Source organism: Perognathus longimembris, chromosome 2, assembly GCF_023159225.1.
Source record: "Perognathus longimembris pacificus isolate PPM17 chromosome 2, ASM2315922v1, whole genome shotgun sequence".
In the NCBI taxonomy this organism is placed as follows: domain Eukaryota; kingdom Metazoa; phylum Chordata; class Mammalia; order Rodentia; family Heteromyidae; genus Perognathus; species Perognathus longimembris.
Window position 1 is genome coordinate 58,725,271 of NC_063162.1, and position 21,083 is coordinate 58,746,353.

Here is a 21,083-nt window from a genome sequence, read left to right on the forward strand (position 1 = left end):
TGAGAAAATGTGTTCAGTGGTGCTCACTCCGATCTGTAAAGGCAGGACTATGTAGAAATATTCCTCTCAGTTAAGACAGTAACAAAAGAAAATAAATTATAAACAAGGTCACTTACTGTTTTCTTTGGATTTAATAAGCCTTCTTACAGAGTTCCAGCTATATAGTTAATTGTATTAGACAAACTCATCTTTATAAAAACACAACTTTAAAAGTAGCTAAACACAACTTTAAAAGTGGTTAAACTATTAATTCCAGGAAATCCTATAAATCTCATGCAATCTAGCCTCTCCACTCCCCTCACTCCATCAGCACTGCCACTTGGAAAGACTGAAACCCTGTTCTAGCCTCTTCCACTGACAAGAGGGCTCCACAGGTCCTAGGTGCTCACTTTCATTCCTTGAGAGTGACATACCCCAGCAGCTGCAACTTACTACAGTTTTTCTACTTACTATTTCTTTTGTAAGGTACTAATGGCACATTGCTACTGAATATTTCTAGAGATAATCCACAAAGATATTATTCTTGTTTCTACCAACATAAAGAATAAGCATGTTGCTTCAAATGACCAATTCCAATTGGCAAGCCTAAGATAGTTTGTGAATCAGAAAAGTGTATTAGCTGGTCCTTAGAACCATCAGTTTAGACAAGACAACCTGCCCTGCTGAAGACAAACTCAGAGTACTACTGCATTTAGGAATTTTCTACTTTATAAAAATCAATTTATAGTGGCAGACTGACTACAAGTAATGACTGCAAGTAGTTCCTGAATTGCAGAATTTATTATATTTAATAGAGAATAGGTCTGTGGCAAAAGTCCATTTTTTTTTCTGAAAAAAATCAACAGTTCTAAGAACATGAGCATAAGCTAAGAACATAAGCATAGGGGCTGGGGATATAGCCTAGTGGCAAGAGTGCCTGCCTCGGATACACGAGGCCCTAGGTTCGATTCCCCAGCACCACATATACAGAAAACGGCCAGAAGCGGCGCTGTGGCTCAAGTGGCAGAGTGCTAGCCTTGAGCGGGAAGAAGCCAGGGACAGTGCTCAGGCCCTGAGTCCAAGCCCCAGGACTGGCCAAAAAAAAAAAAAAAAAAAAAAGAGAAGCCCCCCCCCCCCAAAAAAAAAAAAAGAACATAAGCATAAGGTATATGGAGACACAGGAGATGAGAAGGATGGAGACACAGGGACATGCAGGAAAAGTCGCAGTGTGTACAGATGGTTTCTAATCTGACACAAGGTAAGCAGTAATTTCAAACTTTTTAAAAATGGAAGAGAAAGCAATACTTTCCAACTCACTCTGTGAGGCTGATATTACCTTGACACCAAGGCTAGACAAAGATATTACAGGAGAACTACAGACCAAATACCTCTTACAATTGCACCCAAAGGAATAAAATATATAGTTCTAAGCCTCCTAGACTGAGAACTACGAAACACTGAAAGCAATTAGTGATCTCAATAAATGAAAAGATATTCTATGCTCATAGACTGGAAGGAAACATGACTATGATGCCAACACCCCAAAAATTGGTCTATACTGAACACTTCACTATTGAAACCCTACCTGCTCTGCTTCCCTCCAGCACCCCTTACCCCACCAGGAATGTGACAAGCTGACTCTAAATCATAAAATGTAACAGGGTCAGAATTTAGACTCACAATTCCGATTGTGTGAATCATGATCTGACAGTTTGTGGAAAATCAAAACAACTGATAAATAACACTGGTTTTGAAAGTTTGCTCAGGAATTAGACACAAACATAATAATCTCCCTTGGCCTATGTCCTATGTTATAGTTTTATGGACTCAGAAGTCACATTGTTTGCATTATAGTTTAATGAGTCTTTTGCAGAGAAGCAAAGAAAGGTAGGTAAACTCTGATGTCACTCAGTGCTTCTGCAGTCACCTTCTAACTGTAGCTTACTGGTCAAGATTCACAAGTTAAGCTGGAAGCACTCTAGATGTGAGCAATAAACAAGACAGGATAAAGGATGAAACCAAAAAGCTATTAAAATGCAATTAAGACTCAGGCTGAGAGATAAGTTATAAACATCAGTGAAGGTCATCATGAAGCTAAATATGCTTTCAGTATGTCATATCAGAATTAGGGAGCATTTCCACAGTATAGATGAGGTGGTGAGCATGTTCCCTTTGTCAGCATGCTTCTCCTTTGCAAGGATACACAGGTATCTGCTGCTCTGGAGTATGGCAAGAACTCAAATGCCTTTCAAAAGTCGAAACCAAGGTGGAATCTTGTAAAATTCTAGCTTTGGCTGTGTTTATTTTATTCCCATAGTAGTTTATTTACCTTATGCATTAATTTTCTAAAAATGGGACACATTTCAAAATATGAAAAGGCAGGGAAGTAAAGAAAAAAAAGCAGGACTCCTTGTGTGTGTGTAGGTATGATAAGGCAAACATTATATTAACTTCTATTTATTTTATTCAATAAGTGAGAAGCTTTTGAGATCAAGAAAAGAAACATATAAATTTTCCAGGTGGCCAGTGCCTCATGCCTATAATCCCAGCTACTCAGAAAACTGAGACATGGAAAAAAAACCAAAAAACTGAGACATGGAGATAGTTCAAAGCCAGTTTGGGGAGGAAAGTCCTTAAGAGTCTTATCTCCAATTAACCAATAAAAAGCTGGATCTGAAGCTTTGGTTCAAAGTGGTAGAACACTAGTCTTATACAATAGGTCAGAGATGGTGTCCAGGCCCTGAGTTCAAGTCCCAGGACTTGTGCACACACACACACACACACACACACACACACACACAAGTTAGACTGCTTGAAAATTTATATAGCGCAAAGAATCCTATCTCACACAGAATGTATAAACACAAACACTAGGCAGTAAGACAAAAAATATCTAGCAAATGAACACAAGTACCCTTAGAAATGAACTGTCTTTGAGGATCACATTAGCCTTACTACCCATTTTTACTGCTTTAAAGCTACAGCTATACTGTTTAAAACCACCAACTCCAAATAGCATTAGATTCCTCCCCACTTTCGGGAAGATAGGATGGTTATTTTATAAACTGCTTTCTGGGCTGGGAATGTTCTTAGCAGTTGAGTGCCTGCCTAGCACACATGAAGCCCTGGGTATGTGATGCTGAGGAATCAAAAACAGAAAAAGCCAGAAGTGGTGTGTGGCTCAGAGTGCTACCCTTGAGCAAAAAGAGGCCAAGGACAGTGCTCAGGCCCTGAGTTCAAGCCCTGGACTGGAAAAACAAATAAACAAACCTGCTTTCCACATACAACATTTTTTATGAATTCAGATATTTCATGCCCTAAAGCATGTCCTTATTCTTGACTGGCTCAGTAGAGAAGTATCAATGAATATACTGATCCAAACAGTTAGGAGGCATGCACAAGAAGAGGATACACACACAGAGAATCTAAACTTTCCTGTTATGGATGTGTTATAAATAGTCTGAGTATGTCTACCTATGACATCTATCACAGACCCTGGTTTTTAGAAGAAAAAGGGCTCTGTGTTCAGGCACACATAAAAGCAGGAGTTTATCACAATTACTTTGTAGGTGTTCTCACTACACAGAAAAGCACATGGCAATACATACCAATAAAACCCTTCTTTGCTAGTTCCATGGTGAACCTCCTTGTGATCTTTTCCAATTCATTATCCTAGAAAAGGGTGTGGGGAGGGGAGGTCGAGAGAAAACACCGATAACAAAACAATGTAAACAGTTCTTTAGGGATATTCATATTTTCCAGGCACAGGATATTTCCATATATTTCTTTCTTTTCTGTTGGCTGTGGAGCTTCAACTCTGGGCCTGGGCACTGTCCCTGAGCTCTTCAGCCCAAGGCTAGCACTCTACCACTTGAGCCACAGCACCACTTCTGGTTTTCTGGTGGTTAATTGGAGATAAAGAGTCTCATGGACTTTCCTGCCTGGGCTGGCTTTGAATCATGATCCTCAGATCTCAGCCTCCTGAGTAGCTAGGATTACAAGCATAAACCACCAGCACCTGGCTTCTATATATTTATTTTAATTCTCTATAAAATTCATAAATCACAACATATTTCCATTTTAAACACATAAAAAAGGATAAAAATTAGATTATAGGGGAAGAGGGTGAGGTCAGCATGCATGAGGTTCTATACTCAATCTATACAAAAAGAAAGCTCGGAAAATGACGATAGACCTAGGACTCAATCCCAGTTCCTATTCTTCACTTAAAAGAAAAAGACTAAGCCTTAACCAAACTTAACTGAAAAATGATGCAGCCAGGTTTGGTGGCACATGCCTATAATCCCAGCATTCAGGAGGCTGAGGAGGCTTTTGAGTTCCAACCTGGGTTACATTGTAAGACTGTCTCAAAATGATGTATTGTATTCGTATGGACCATGTGAACTATGTCTATATTTTCATTTAAATGGCACATTTTAAGGAGGATAAAATGATACGTATTTATTATGTTTGCATATAAACCATTAATTTAGTAGTCAGCATATCACTACAAAAGCCAATTTCAATTATCTTGGATTTGACAAGATCATCACACTTTAAGATTAAGATATTTGATCCCTATAAGATGTGTGTACTAGGGGCTGGGGATATGGCCTAGTGGCGAGAGAGCTTGCCTCGTATACATGAGGCCCTGGGTTCGATTCCCCAGCACTACATATACAGAAAACAGCCAGAAGTGGCACTGTGGCTCAAGTGGCAGAGTGCTAGCCTTGAGCAAAAAGGAAGCCAGGGACAGTGCTCAGGCCCTGAGTCCAAGCCCCAGGACTGGCCAAAAAAAAAAAAAAAAAAGATGTGTATACTAAAGTTTTAGATCGTAGTTTTTAATCATGGATGTGTCTAATTATATTAAAGTAGGAAAATGAAAAAAGGTACTGATAAGTTTTTATATGACAACATACTCTATAAGTTAATTATTTTTTCATACTGCTTCTGGAAATCATTGATAACCACTCATCTCACTGGTATGGGGTATAAATAGAAGTCCAGAAATGTCTAGTTCTTTAGTAAATGCACCATGTGCGTATGTCTATCACTGTTACTTACCGTGTAGCTCTTGGGATTGATCTTAACACCGGCTTTAGCACCCCCAAATGGCACATCTGAAAGAGGAGATTAAAAGTTGTTATTCTACATTAAAGGTTAAAATGCATATCGATGATTTCTTATCTGAACAGTTTTTAAGCTTTCTGATTTTAAAGTATCTGCATATATATAATGCGGCATCTTGGGGATGGAATTCAAGTCTAAACAAGAAGTTTGCTTCTGTTTTATAAAGACACAGAAGCCTATGGAAAATCTGACACAACACTGTCAGTGTGCTTGCTCTTTAACTGCCACTCATTGAATAAGGTCAAGTATGCAATTTTCTAAGTGTTGGGAGTTCAGAAAGATTCACATTTTAGAGCACTTTGGATTTCAGATTTTGAGATTACAGGTGCTCATCCTGTATTACAAAAATGAGAATGTATAGAAATGTAATAATGAAATCTCTTCTTGCACAACCAATGTAAGCTAATAAAAGAAAAAAAAAAGGTGATATGCCCTTTCAGAACACTCAAGAAATAAACTCACATCAATCTCTTCTAAAATAAACTTCAACTAAAAACTAAGCTTTAATCATTAGGACAAACTGAAAAATGTGCAAGACTTGGTATGCAACTATAACAATAAAAATAAGTTCTGATAAGATACATTTCTAAAACATTTAAAAATAAACCTTACATGTAAATATATATTGTTCAAGAGTTAGTAAGTAGCAACAAAGAGGATCACTTACCCACCACTGCACACTTATATGTCATCAGAGAAGCCAGAGCTTTTACTTCATCTACACTTACATCAGTGCTGTAACGGATACCTGATGGTGATTTTTATGAAAAAGAAAAAAAAGGAGGGGGATATTTATTTAGAATAGATTTCCAGTAAGTTTCAAAACAAAGAAAGAAACTCCCCAAACTCAGTGTCCATCTTATTATCCTTTTGTTTCTAAGAATACTTGAGCTGTTTATTAGACATCCAGAAGGTGCTTCAGTGGTTTAAAGTCCCCTGGCAGAGAAGAGAAGGAGTGGAGCGGCAGGCCAGGTTCTGCTGAGGCAGGGTGTGCAGGGGTTTGGAGATGACAAAGGCAGTCCCTTGTCCTTGAGGAAATTACAGTAACTGATTCTCATGACAAAATTTATCTTCAAATTAATGTGTTTTTTTTTTTTTTTTTTTTTTTTTGCCAGTCCTGGGCCTTGGACTCAGGGCCTGAGCACTGTCCCTGGCTTCTTCCCGCTCAAGGCTAGCACTTTGCCACTTGAGCCACAGCGCTGCTTCTGGCCGTTTTCTGTATATGTGGTGCTGGGGAATCGAACCTAGGGCCTCGTGTATCCGAGGCAGGCACTCTTGCCGCTAGGCTATATCCCCAGCCCCCAAATTAATGTTTTTAATGCTTTCCAGAAGGCCACTAAGTTCAGATTTTAATTTTTTTTCTATTGTTGCCTGGTTTGGATGATTTTGTAGAAGTGATAAAAAAAATTTCTGGGATATATATATATTATATATATTATATATATTATAATATATATTATATATATATATATATATATTTTTTTTGGCTAGTACCAGGATTTGACCTTGTGTTTGCTTGGGTAGTTTATTCACTTAACTGAACTCTACCACCTGAGCCATGCCTCCAGTATAGCTTTTTGCTGGTTATTTTGGGGATGGAGTTTTTTAGGACTTTGGGCCTCAATCTTCTGGCACTCAGCCTTCTGAGTAGCTAGGATTATAGGCATGAGCCACTGGTACTCAGCTAGAATTGTGCTTTCTGATAATACATGAGCATGGGCAAATGGATTGTTACTACGTTTGAGAGATTTAACCTCAATAATAGATACTTATATAGGGGCTTTAGTTTAAACTGGGATGTACAAGAAAATTCTTTTAATTGTTATTCCCCTCACCCAACTGCTAGCCTCTCTCAACTGGGAGATGAGAGAAGAAAGGCCATCTCTCCTTTTTGGGGGATGAGCATTTCTTGTTTTGCTTATATTTCCAGGAGGATGAGAGATAGCCAGTGGATGACAACTCCAAATCCTAATGGTCCTGTCCCTGAAGGCATCAGGTATTTGTTTTTTTGTTTTGTTTTTTTTTTGCCAATCCTGGGGCTTGAACTCAGGGCCTGAGCACTATCCCTGGCTTCTTTTGCTCAAGGCTAGCACTCTGCCAACTTTAGCCACAGCGCCATTTCTGGCCTTTTCTATACATGTGGTGCTGAGGAATCGAACCTAGGGCTTCATGTATAGGAGGCAAGCACTCTTGCCACTAGGCCATATTCCCAGCCCTGGCATCAGGTATTTGGTAAAAGGAACAAAGAATGTGAATTTGTCCTTTCCATTGGCTTTGGGATCTGGGACAATACCCCTTCTAAGTGTCATAAGGTTTGCCGCCTTTCCTCTACTGTTTCTCAGCCCATTGGGGCTCTCTGACACCATGTGAATGATTCCCACAAGAAGCTACCCTCTCTTTTAAAAAGCTCTGGGAGCCACTGGCAGTTTGAGAAAACCTTGTTATTCTAGAAACTATCAAAATAAATACTGACATGCTTAAAGAACATTTTTCTATAGCACAACTATAAAGAGCAAATTCTTAGGTGCTGAAGGCATAGCTCAAGTGGTGGAACACCTGCCTTCTAAGTGTGAAACCCTGAGTTCCACCACCATATGGGGGAGGGGTATGTATGGAAGAGCAAATTCTGACCAGGCATGGTGACACAGCCTGTAACTTCAAAACTTAGGAGGCTAAGGCAGGAAAATAGCATAGTCATGGCTGGCTGGGAGGCCTTGGGTTTGATCCCCAGCACTGAGGGTAAGAAACATTTTTACTGTGAAAAAGAGGAAAACAACCAGTTCTGGAAGGCTGAGTCTAGCATGGACAACCAAAAAACTCCTCTCAACCCAACCACCCTGCCCTCAAATAAACCACAAAAATGTTGGACACCAATAGCTCATGTCTTTAGTCCTAGATCTTGGGAGACTAATTGGGAGGATCAGAGTCCAGCTCTGCCCGGACAGAAATCTTCGCAACTCTATCTCAATGGGAGAAGCTGAACATGCTATAAAAAGAAGCTTGTGCAAAAATAAATGGACTGGAAGTATGGCTCAGCAGTAGAGTGCCTGCGTAGTACCACCTGTCTGCCCTCCCCCCCAATCCCTCATATATAAGTGTAGTTCAAATTTCCATTTAATTTTAAGTCCTGGAACAATACTGGAAACTGTAACAAAAACACATTGTCTCTACTGGATGATACCTAAGTGTTCTTGTTTGTAAAGGAAGAAAATTCCCCCCAGTTACACCCATTTGGAATTACCCGTCACACCTCAGGCATTTTTAGGCAGACTGTGAAATAATGCCGAATTCTCTCTCTCTCTTTTTTTTTTTTTTTTTGGTACTGGGGATTGAAACAGGATATTGCACTTGCTAGGCAAGTGCTTTGCCACTGAGCTACATCCCAGACCAGTAATGCTGAACTCTTACTGACTGAGACACAGGAGCAGCTGAATGGAAAGCAGTAGTTGCTTAGCAGATTAAGTCCTGGAGTTGATATTGGTGGGGGCAGGAAAAGACAGAAGCTGAAGGAAAAAAAAAAAAAAGACAGAAACTGAAGCAAGGTATGCCACAGAGCACACAAAACCTTTTACTTCTGGTAATTGGCAGGTATACTATTAGAGATGAAAGCTATTGCCATGAAAAAAACAAAAATCTCAAAATCCATCCACAAATAAAATATGTGGTAGTACTTGAGACCAACTGCAGTAAAACAAGATACACTCACATTCTATCAGAGTTAGTTGTTTTTCTTCCTAAGGGATCCGAAACCTAAGATAACCACTAAAACATACTGTCACTTGAAAATTCTGCATTATATTTTAATGGACTATAAAATAGACTACAAAAAGGAAGACATTCTGCACAAAATTTATGTGTTCAGTAGACATCAAGAAATGAGCACAGGGCTGGGGATATGGCCTAGTGGCAAGAGCGCTTGCCTCGTATACTTGAAGCCCTGGGTTCAATTCCTCAGCACCACATATACAGAAAATGGCCAGAAGTGGCGCTGTGACTCAAGTGGCAGAGTGCTAGCCTTGAGCAAAAGGAAGCCAGGGACAGTGCTCAGGCCCTGAGTCCAAGGCCCAGGACTGGCAAAAAAAAAAAAAAAAAAAAAAAAAGAGCACAATCAGAGTATGTGGACAGAATGAAACTAGCATTTTTGAATGGTTATATACTTCAAGAATTCCTAATTTGTTTCCTAAATTAAAAAAAAATAAGGCCACAAGTAGACAATATATACATGCACATAAAAAATCCCTAAAACTTCATAAATCAAAAGGAATTGCTCAATTCCTTGGGCATGGCTCCAGAACTGCCTGGCCAGCAAGTAAAATACAAGGCCCTGAGTTCAAACCCCAGTATAGGAAACAAAACAAAACAAAACAAAACAAAGATGACTCTTATTTGCAATCTGAATATTGCCTCGTTTTCTATCTAAACAAGTCTTCCCCCACCCCCTTGCAGCACTGGGTTTTGAACTCAGGGTCTCATACCCTGCTAGGCTGATAGAGATTGAAAGAGAGCAAAAAGATAGGTAGTAGAAGAAACAATTTAATTTCAACAGTGGGAAAGGTAAATGAATGAAGGCTATTAGACACAGATGGTCTTAATGAAGAGTAAGTAATAGTCCATGACTGTCTGGGCCATGATGATTATTGCTAAGCCAAATATTATTAGAAATAAGGTCTAAAACAAAGGACCTGATGACAAAATCATCTATGCTCCTGCCCACCAGAGGAAACTAGAAAACCACCATAGCAATGTTCATATTCATCAATTGGGTAACAGCTGAATGAAGAGTAGAGGGCAGAATGAAGTTCTTACTAGAATAAGAACTTTGACCGACCACCTCTTCTCCTTTCTTGGTTTTGTGTGCTGGTACTGGGGCTTGAACTCAGGGCCTCAACTCAGCCTTTTTTTTGCTCAATGCTGGAGCTCTACCACTTCAGCCATGCCTGCAGTTCCAGATCTTGCACTTTTTTTTTTGCCAGTCCTGGCCTGAGCTTCTTTTGCCTAAGGCTAGCACTCTACCAGGTGAGCCACAGCACCACTTCTGGCTTTTTCTATTTATGTGGTGCTGAGGAATTGAACCCAGAGCTTCATGCATGCTGGGCAAGCAATCTACCACTTCCCACATTACCAACCTCAGATTTTGTATTCTTAAGAAAAACTGACTATAGCTGTTCTGAGTTCTCTAGCATTTAAAAAAGAAAAACAACAAACACACGAATGAAATACAGCAGATCTGTAAACTATACACAGAATAAAGTAGTCCTCTGAATTTAACTTAACTATGACAGATATTGCTTATTGTATGTTCAAGAATCCTGACTGGTGCACACTCAAATTTGTCTAGGAGAAATAAAAAGCAAAAGCAAAAATTTGCCTGAGTTACCATAGTAATCAAGAAAACAGACCCACTTATTTCTTTAAATATGATTCAGTGAAAACCACAACTGACTAGTTTAAATTTTTCTTCCCTTTTGTGGGTGACTCCAAACCAAACACAAGCAAACATACATGCAACCAGTTTTATGTGATGAGTCAGTAACTTTCAAGTTTAAAAAAGTATATGAACTGATATATTTTTAATAGGATATGATTTATGCACCAGAAAGCCATTGCCAGTTCTATCACAAATCATCAGCATTATTTTACAAATACAGAAGAGTTGTAGTCTAGGGATGTAGTTCAGTACTAGAGGCATTTGCCTAGCACAGGCAAGTACCTGGGTATTCAGACTGAAACAAACAATAATGTCACCACAAACAGAGCCCCCAGATCAAGGAGGGCATTAGAACTTTTCAAACACATTCCAGATGATAGGTACACAGCTACCCCTGAACGACCAGAACCTGTTTTCTCTATTTGGGTTATTTTCTTCACTCACAATAGCTGACATGAGGACCAGGGCAGCAGTGAAGAACCAGGACCAACTGGAAGTAATGACGATCTGGAAGCTTGGTACCAACTTGGAAGACTAATCCCACTGATGAACTAAAGAACATCATGCTTCTATTTGCTTAAGTGGTACCAACTAACTGTTCCAAGAAGGCAGGGAAACATTGCAGTTAAGATTCCTAACCCATTATCTAAGCCTTTTCTGTCTTATCCATTTTGCAAATGATTTTTTTTTTTTTGGTGCCGATCCTGGGTCTTGAACTCAGGGCCTGGGTGCTGTCTCTGAGCTCTTTTTGCTAAAGGCTAGCTTTCTACTACTTTGAGTCACAGCACCACTTCCGTTTTTTTGGTTGTTTTTTTTTTTTTTTTTTGAGTGGTTAATTGGAGATAAGAGTCTCACAGGGACTTTTCTTCCCTGGCTACAAACCATGATCCTCAGATCTCAGCCTCCTGAGTAGCTATGAACCACCAGCACCCAGCTTATCTTAACCATTTTGAAGAGACAAAATTTAAGCTTCCTGGGAAGCAAATGTTTAGCTGATAATAAAAAACACGAACTTTTCATTAAATGGGAAATTATAATAAAATGAAAATTGTGTGACTCAGTGCAAGAGTGCTTGCATTTTCCGGGTCTTACCTTTGCAAACCATTCTCCTAGCATTCATACATGTATGCATCTCTTAAAGACACAGTAGCATCATATGCTTAAATCTTTACCTTATTTCTGGACGGATGGAAGAGTATGTGTTAAAAGGGGTGTCTGGCTAAGTTTTTCTTTCTAAATTTCTTATTCTGACACTAATAGTAAACTCTAAGTCATACTTTCATTCCCAATAGTCTTGCCCTTTCCCCAAAGAAGCTCTCAAGAAGTTAAACAATATTTTAGTAAAAGTAAACAGTATTTGTTATATTGTTTCATGTTTATATTCACAATTTTAGGTGATATGTAAGATGGGTCTTCAGTGAGGCAGAGAACTGTTGGGAAAAGGGAACAAAAAGACCTGCAGGCACCATAGGCAAAGTGCATGGTAGAAGAAAACGTAAGCATGTGGTTTTGTGTGTATGTTTTGGGGACAGAATCTTGATATTATGTAGCTCCAGGCTGGCCTTAAATCCACAATCTTCCTGACTCAGCCTCCTGAGTGCTGGGTTTACAGGTATGAGTCACCACCCTTGGCTATCTGCATACATTTAACTGCCTTTTTCCCTTTTGTTCTGTTTTCCAGTAATGAGGTTTGAACCTAGGGCTTCCTGCATGTTAGGCAAGCCCTCTACCACTGAGTTGTTTCTCTGTCTCTTCCATTGTTTTCTCTTTCAGTTTCAAGACAAGAGTATCAGGAGTAACATCTGGGTTTTGGGATTACAGATACCACCAAGTTCGGGCCATTGTCTCACTACTAGTCTTCTGGAAGCCTGGGAAAGATGTGTGTCTCTCAGTGGATAACTGAAATCTTTAAATACTGTGTTTTCTTCCCCCATATTGTACCTAATACAAGCTTTTACTCTTCACTTAAAGGAAGCATCTTATGTTTTCTCCTTGGTATACCTAAATGCCAGCACTACTCTTGTGCTTTTGAGTCATTATTAAATAAAATAAGGGTTAGATGAGCTCAAGTACTGTGATTACCAAGACCTCTACTAAGTGACTTAATGAGGTAGGTAGAACAGTAGGAACACAAAACCAAGATAAGAGAGCTATTATAATACTTTTCTGCTCATGGTACCATCATTTTTCTACCAATCTTTAAGACTGAAACAGTCTAGGTATCTTTGACTCTTTCTCCTTCTTTCCATATATACCAACTGGGAAACACCACACTTTCTTTCATGTCTGATTACCCAGAGTTGATGCAGATCCTAGATATTACAGTAACTCTTCACTTCAGACACCGGTTCTAAGTACAGGTACATATACTTCCATTCATCTTGTATACAAATCAGGGAATTGAGGGGAGCCACCTCTTTGGTTCAAACCTTAGAACTGCCAAAAATATATTAATGAAAAACTCCTTAATATAGAGCATAGTACTTGATAACAGAAAGCAATTTAAAAAACATAAAATGAATAGGCTATCAGAAATTTCAGTGAACTAAGGAATGCTTTTTAATTATAAACTTTTATAGATACTGTTAATAGGTGAGGAAAACCCATATATTGAAAAACAATGATTTAGAGTATGAGCCCTCTATCTTAGAGAAGGTTCTTATTTCAATCTGATTACTCTTGGTTGTTCTTTCTCTCATGATAAAAGTGGTTACGGAGTACAGCGGACAAACACATAAGCACTCATGTAAATCCTACTAAAGTCCAATATATGAAAAAGTCTTTAAAAGTTCTATAGTAGTATAGTTGTTATAATGAAAACTGGCAATAGGAGCCATATTACTGACCACCTTTAAACGTACACATATTTTTGGCACTGGGTTCTGAACTCAGGGCCTCATGCTTGCTAGGCAATAAGTTCTACTACTTGAACCATGCCTCAAGTCCCATGACTTTCATTTGTGTCATCTTTCACATTTTTCTCTAACCTTGAAGTCATTCAGAAAAATTAGGTTGTATTCTTTTGAATAATCAAGAAAAATAACAGTGATTCATGACGAAGAGAAATTTTCCTAGTTTTTAAATGGAGAGACATGTGAAAACTATTTCAGAATTATTCAACCAAGTAGTTAAATAAGTATTAGGTATTCATCAAGTAAAGATAAATGTAGGGCTGGGATGTAGCTCAGTGGCAAAGCGTTTCCCTAACAACTACAATGGTTCTGGGTTTGATCCCTGGTAGCAAAAAAGCCAAACAACAACAAAAACAAGCTAGGTGCTGGTGACCCATGCCTGTAATCCTAGCTACTCAGGAGGCAGAGATCTGAGGATTGTATTTCAAAGCCAGCCTGGGCAGGAAAGTCCCTGAGATTGTTATCTCCCATGAACCATCAGAAAACCATTTAGTAGGGCTGTGCTCAAAGTGGTAGAGCTCTAGCCTTGAGCAAAGAGAGCTCAGAGACAGCGCCCAGGTCTTGAGTTCAAGCTGTACAACTGATGGATAGAGTACTTACCTAGGAAACACAAGGTCTGGGGTTCAATCCCCAATACTAAAGAAAAAAATGCTAGGTTTGGTGATGCTTGCCTGTGACCCCCGCTACACTAGCACCACCAGCTAGTTAGGGGGATCCCTGTCTAAGGCCCTGGGCAAAACTTCAAGACCCCTCTGAAAAATAACTAAAGCACCAAAAAGATGGTGGGCACAGCTAAATGGTATAGCACCTGCACCAAGTACAAACCCAGCACCATCAGAAAAAAAGATAAAACGTCTGAGTATAAAATGGGAGATTGTTTAAGATATAAATTAACAGGAAGGGGAAAGTGAAAGGAGTGACGATCAAAGTACCTCATTTGCATATTTTGCATATATGAAAACAGAATAATGAAACCTGTTAAAAATTGTTTAAAAGAGGTCTTTAACTCAGGGCCTGGGGCACTGTCCTTGAGCTCTTTGCTCTAGTCTAGCACTCTACCTCTTTTTTTTTTTTTTTTTTTTTGCCAGTCCTGGGGCTTGAACTCAGGGCCTGAGCACTGTCCCTGGCTTCTTTTTGCACAAGGCTAGCACTCTACCACTTGAGCCACAGCACCACTTCTGGTCTTTGGGTGATTAATTGGAGATAATCCTCAGATCTTAGTTTTCTGAGTAGTTAGGATTATAGGCATGAGCCACTGGCACTGGTGCCTGGTTCAAACTGTCTTTTAAGTGATATATTTTCTACTGAAATGGGTAGGCAAGTCATTTGCAGAACTAAAGTCAATGATTATAAAGACTTTACTCTGACAACATTCCTATGTTCCTACTAATATAGGAAAAAGCTCTATTGGGAGGGGTGAGGGAGTAAAGGGACTTCCTACTAGTTGGCTAAATCATAGCACAATCAACCCTGGGAACCAATGGGGTAACAGATACTATAAGATTTCCCTCACATCAGCTAGGGTAATCTCTGTAACATTTTCCAATGTAACCAGAATATGTGAACAAGGCTCCCCAAATCACTTATTCTCACAATATTCATCTTTGCTGAAAACATATTTAAAGTCTTCACTTAAACTTCCTTCCAGAGCCTAGAACATATCTTTCCCTCTTTCTGCAAATGCTCAGATGTCCAACCGCTAAGTTACAGTCTACCCATTCTGTAAATCCTTCACACTTAAAAATCTAATGGCCTCCACTAAGTATGTTATTTAGAGAAGATAACATAAGAACAATGTTTTAGTGTTACTAAAATTAAGTACTCAGTGTCTAAGCTACTTGTTTCCCTGAAGTAAATAAAGTGTTGTTCAGCTTCAACCTTGAGTACTTTATTTTAAGTATAGTAGGGAGGCTGAGGAGCAAAGATTAGATATAAGAAGTTGAGAGTTGGGAAGGAGCAGATGTTTTCCACTAGTAAAGACCACTGGGAAAAAGGACAGGTTAGATAGGAAGTGAGTGGGAATGTGCTCAAATGTGTAACAGGTAACACTGAAGCTCACTGGGACTATCACATAATTATTCTGTATTTCTAGTATCAGACTGACATCAAGATGAACAATTTTCTTGTTTCTTTTTTCAAGTTTAAGAGACTTTGTCTCCTATGTTGTCTAGGTCAAATTCCTAGATTGAAGTGATTTTCCTGCCCCAGACTTCTGAAGTGTGCATGCCAGAGTAGTATCGATTTTCACTTTAGTGGTGGTACTGCGGTTGAACTGAGGGTCTGACACTATCACTTGAGCCATGCCTCCAGCCCAGTTTTTTCTTTCTTTCCTTGTTTGCTGGTTATCCTGGAAAGGATTCTCACTTTCCTGCCCTGCTGGCTTTGAACCATGATCTCAGCCTCCTGAATCAATAGAATCATATGCCTAAGCCACCAGTGCCTGACACAGCAGTCACCTTTTGAACACCTTCTTAGACATCAAAATAGCTTCGTCCCATTGAAATAGTTCTGAATAGAAAGTACATCTTTTTTGCACTAGAAGGATGATGAAAATATATACACACCCAAACCCTGAATGTTCTGAAAGTAAGGCACAGAAATTTACAGTACAGTACCTGAATTTTAAAAGCTTTCACAGCTGTATAATCCTCAATACAGCCTTTCAAATTCTTTAAGATACTAAGTAAATGTATTATTGGATAGAGACCAATTTTCTTTCATGCTGTATCACTTTGTAATGCTTGCTACTTTAATGAGTTACAAATCCTTTCCCAGTCCAAGGTAAAACAGCTTTAGGACCATGCTTCCTGTAAATGGGATAAACAGAATAGAGACTATCAGACATTCCAGCACAAGCCAATTCTATAGTAACAGTGCTCTGCTAAGGAAAGCTGATGCAATTTGTTGCTAGGTTTAATATTTTGGCATTAAAACTGTTGTGGCAACAAGAGGAAGAGGATTGACAAACTGTAGCAAACTTGAGGTGCTATAGTTAATTTGTGGAGGACTTGCGCTCAGAACAGAAACATAGAGAACTGCAGAGACCAAAACAGATTCTATAGCAAAACTAGTACACTGATTTATGTGGCTCTTTTAAGGGACTGGAAAGCTGCTGCCAGCAATTGTGAAATATATTCGATGTCCTTTGTAATGAAAATCTGCAACTTAGTATTGGCATACATAGTCTCTTACTCCAATACCCTATGGGATTTTAAACTTTCATTCCAGTTTTGGAAAATAAGGAAGAGGTAGAAAGGAAAGCAAGTGGGGGGATAATTTTGGAGTTAGATGAGAAAGTAGAGGTCAAAGTGGCCCCATCAGTTTTTCCTAGAGGAAATTGAGCCAAAGGACAATTAAACTCCAAAGGTAAAACCTAGAAGTGGGTGGAGTCAATGTAAATTTAGTAAATCATTAAATCCTTACCAGCAACCTTTGTCCTCTCTCCCCCCCCCCCAAAGCTGGGAACACAGGTCAAGCTCAAGTTTTTTGAGTTGAGAAAGAATTTCTAAAAATTACTCACATAAGATAAGCCAGCTGGTATTAGAAAGCCCTAGAAAAGGTTGAGGCAGACAAAGGGTCTAGCCTAACCTCCTTAGTGTTTATTATCCATCAGCAGCAAGACTACTTTTTTTGTTTGTTTATGTGGTACAGAGGAATCGAACCCAGGGCCTCATGCATGGCAGGCAAGCATTCTGCCACTAAGCTGCATTCCAAGCCCAAGACTTTACTCTTGTTTTAAATGGAAAAAGAAGCAATCTTATCTTAGGTTTTTTTTAAGGCATCTTTACAGATGTATACATCTGACAATGTGTTGGAGAATAATATGAAAAAGCTCCCATGAAAGCAATCGTGACTATAAAAACTAAATCTACCAAGTTTCAAAAATTTAAACTACCGGATAGCTCTGTGAATACTAATTGGTAACTTTTTCTGACACTCAAATCTGGTGCTGGCCAGAACCAGTACACACCCCCAGGGCTATTTCATTCCATTGGCTGGCAGGCTGTCCCGAAGTCTAGATTTAATGTCAAGCTATCCGGTGTTTATTTGTCAGAGATGTTTCACTGCTCATTTTTTTTTTTAAGATTAGTAGATTCCTTTGGCTAATACAACTGTCTAGATCTCAAACCTAGAAGGCGAGTCCTTTTCTGTGTTCTTATATCATCTGTTACCGTTGGGGTGGGGGGGGAAGTCAATCAAAATAAGTTCGGTTTGCATTTGAGGTGAGTCATAAGAACCCCGCAAAAACCACACAGACAGCATCAGATGGGTTGGGCACTAACTTTTGAAGAAAGGCATTTCGACGGGGGCCAGCCTGGATGAGGGACAAGGTGGCCCAAAGAAGACTGGTGGTGCTTTCTCCGCCAACAGCGCCAACAGATGCAAAGGCCCGTTTGATGGCTCCCGGAGTAGAGGAGGCGGGCCGACAACGTGGTGACTTTAGGGAGGAAAAAAATCACCATCCTCCAAGCCTACCACACCCGATCTGGACTGGGCAGGGCTGGGCTGATGTAAGCAGCGGCCCGGGAGAGCCAGAGGCCTGCAGGCGTAGGGCTGGGGCGGGACCGGGCGGGGGACGCTCACCTCCCTTGCAAGGCGTGCGGTGCTGGCTGTGCTGGGCCCGGTAGCCCTCGATGACCTCCCAGGAGCCGTTGTCGCGCCGGATGGGGAAGGAGACGCTCAGCACATGGTTGCAGGGCTTGATGATCCGCAGGATGCCGCGCACCCTGTTCCGCTTCTGCTCCTCGCTGTCCCGAGTCCGCAGGTCCTCCACCAGCTTGTCCTCTACGATGCTGGCCCCGCGGTCGAAGAAGCCCTCCACCATCTTGAAGAAGTTGGGGTCGTCCTCCCGGTCGGCCGCCGCCTCGCTGTAGTGGCGCCGGGGGGGCGGCGCGAGCCCGGCCGGCGGGGCGGCGGCGGGCGGCCCGCGGGCCCAGCCCAGCAGCGCGGCCGGGTCGGCGGCGGCCGAGCCCAGCGCGGCGGGCCCGGAGCGGGACAGCAGCAGCGCTTCGCCCAGGCGGCGGTACATGGCGGCGGACGGAGGCGAGGAGGCGAGCGGACCGCTAGGAGAGGGGCGCTGGGAGACCGGAGACCGGAGACCCAGGGAGGAAGGGTTGGGCGCAGGCTGCCCTTTTAAGCTGCAGCTTCCTGCCTGCTTGGCTGTCCCCTCCCCTTGGCGGCTCGTCGCCTAACGGGGCGGGGGGGGGGGGACGGGCCTCGGGGGCCTCGCGCCGCCCAGGGCGCCCGGCCTCCGCCTCCGCCACGGCCTCGCCCGGCCTCCCAGGCGGCGGCGCGTGCCGGCGGGGCGGCGGGAGCGCGCAGGCGCGGGTGCGTCTCGTGCGCATGCTCGCTGGCGGGTCGGCGGGGAGGAGGGGAGGGGAGGGCCGGCGGGCCTGGGTCTCTCGCGGGGCTCTCAGGTGCGTGCGCGGCGGAGGAGCGGCCTGGTGGGGAAGGGGTGCGGGACGCTGAGCGAGGGTGGGCGTGGTCTCTGGGAGCGGGGCCGGGAGGCAGCCTGGGCTCTGGCCGTCGGCCCGGCTGCCTGAGTCACGGAACTTCCCACTCCGCCCCATTTCCGCCCCAGGGCCCTGGTTGTCTGCGGAACCCCGCGTGCGGCCCCCGCGTACTGCCCCCGCGTACTGCCCCCGCGTACGGCCCGAGCCAGCCGCCGGTTGCGGCTCGGCCTCCTCGGCCCGCCGGTGCGGGACTGAGGACTCCCGGCTGGCGGGACAATGAAGGCACTGGCTAGGAAGAAGCCCGGGGCTGGGGATCCCTAACGGACCGGCCTTTTTATTTGTCCATGCAGTGTAGCGACGTGGAGATGAGCTCACTGCCACGTTGGATCTCGTCCTATCTTTTACTGACTGTGCTTGGCACTTCAGAATTGGCTTCTTGAAATAGATGGAAGTCAAACAAGAAGTACGATGACTGGGGGATAGGTGTATCCATGAAATGATCCGGGGTGTGATGGGTAGAGGGAAAGCCACTTGAGGGTTCCACCACCTACACATAGACATATGATGGGAATGTAAGCCTAATAGATACTTAGAACAGTCATTAAGGCAAGTTACCAGGTGCCACATTACTGTCATTAGTGGTCATAGCGTATGTTGGTGGTTTTATAATGGCACCTTTTTGTACTTCCTGAAAAAACTCATCTATTAAATGTTAGAATATGAAAGAGAACTTCCTAATTCGCATAGGAATAGTCTGCAAAGCATAAAGTGACAACTTAGATCTGTTAAATTCTCTCAATGTACTCTGAAAGTAAATTTTTTTTCCTTACCAGTGAAGTTTGTATCTTGCTTGCAAAGAAATGGTATCCATTAATTGTTTTTGTTTTGTGTTTTTCAGCCATGCTCTGAACTGCATCAGAAATTTGTCCTGATGGTTAAAAGATTAAGGTATCAGATTTCCTTCTCACTTGATGATTTTATTTTACATTGCAAAAACCAAAAGACACACAAACCTGAAGTTTAAAAACTTGTTCAGGGGCTGAGAATGTGGCTTAGTGGTAGAATGCTTGTCTAGCATGCATGAAGCCCTGGGTTCAATTCCTCAGCATCACATAAACAGAGCCAGAAGTGGCGCTGTGGCTCAAGTGTTAAGAGTGCTAACTTGTTCATTTGGAAGAACAAAATCTTCAGATCTTGAAATTTCAGCACAATGTGATTAGCTCCAGTAAGCTTATAGAATTGTTTTTCTTTTCAGGCTCAATTCCTTGACAAGTTCTCCAAGGGAAAGTGGTTTTAGTTTTATCTCCTTTATCTTGTTCTTGATACTATAACCTTCAGAAAAATAAATGATTAACTTTGCTGTTTCTATGATTAGTTCACCTCAATTCAAGGAAATAAAATTCAAGAGGCTTTGGAAATGATAAGAGAGTGCTGTGGAAATTACCTTTATGGAGGATCTATGTATAGCTCTCTCACAAAATGGCTCTGTAAGAACCCCATAAGAACCAGATCTGAGCATCACAGTTTGAAGACAGCCCAGACAGAAAAGTCTGTAAGAGTCTTTATCACCAATTAACCATCAAGAAGCCAGAATTGGAGCTATTAAGTGGTAGAGTACCAGCCTTAAGAAGTTAAGGGATAGTGCTGAGGCTCTGAATTCAAGCCCTAGTGTGCCACAAAGAAAATGAAAGAACCTGATAAGATATCAATTGGTATTTATAGGGATTTTCTTGGTGCCAATCTTGGGACTTGAACTCAGGGCCTGGGCTCTGTCTCTGAGCTTTTGCTCAAAGCTAGCTCTTTGCTACTTGAGCATAACACCACTTCTATCTTTTTTGTTAGTTTAGTGGGTATAAGTGTCTCATAGACTTTCCTTCCTGGGCTGGCTTTGATACATGATTCTCAGAACTTAGCCTTTTGAGTAGGTAGGATTACAGGCATGAGCCCCTGGTATACAGCTTGTTTTTATTTTTAATTCTGGCTTTTTGGTGGTTAAATGGAGTTGAATCTGTAAGATGTGTCTGTTGGGGATGGCTTTGAATTGGGATCCTCAGCCCTCAGCCTTTAGAGTAGCTAGTGTTAGGAAAATGGAGGAGAAAGGAAGGAAACAGGCCAGAATGATCTAACACAGGTGGGGACTGTTTATTGAGATATAACAGTGAAGATTACAGCCTTCCCATG

The 21,083-nt window shown here is 41.6% G+C and overlaps 2 protein-coding genes across 3 annotated transcripts in view; one reads left to right on the forward strand and one right to left on the reverse strand.

The window, feature by feature from the left end:
• Glud1 (glutamate dehydrogenase 1) overlaps positions 1-18,650 on the reverse strand; it is a 33,662-nt gene extending 15,012 nt beyond the window's left edge. The window contains exons 1-4 of the mRNA XM_048339205.1: positions 18,034-18,650; positions 5,777-5,857; positions 5,044-5,099; positions 3,588-3,651 (exon numbers count right to left, since the gene is read on the reverse strand). Coding sequence (XP_048195162.1) covers positions 3,588-3,651; positions 5,044-5,099; positions 5,777-5,857; positions 18,034-18,478 — 646 coding nt within the window. The 5' untranslated portion in view covers positions 18,479-18,650. The remainder of the gene's footprint in view (positions 1-3,587; positions 3,652-5,043; positions 5,100-5,776; positions 5,858-18,033) is intronic.
• Positions 18,651-18,763: 113 nt separating this feature from the next.
• Shld2 (shieldin complex subunit 2) overlaps positions 18,764-21,083 on the forward strand; it is a 75,319-nt gene continuing 72,999 nt past the window's right edge. For both annotated transcript variants that reach the window (XM_048339203.1, XM_048339204.1), the window contains exons 1-2: positions 18,764-18,866; positions 19,801-19,850. The gene's annotated coding sequence lies outside the window, so the exon portion shown is untranslated. The remainder of the gene's footprint in view (positions 18,867-19,800; positions 19,851-21,083) is intronic.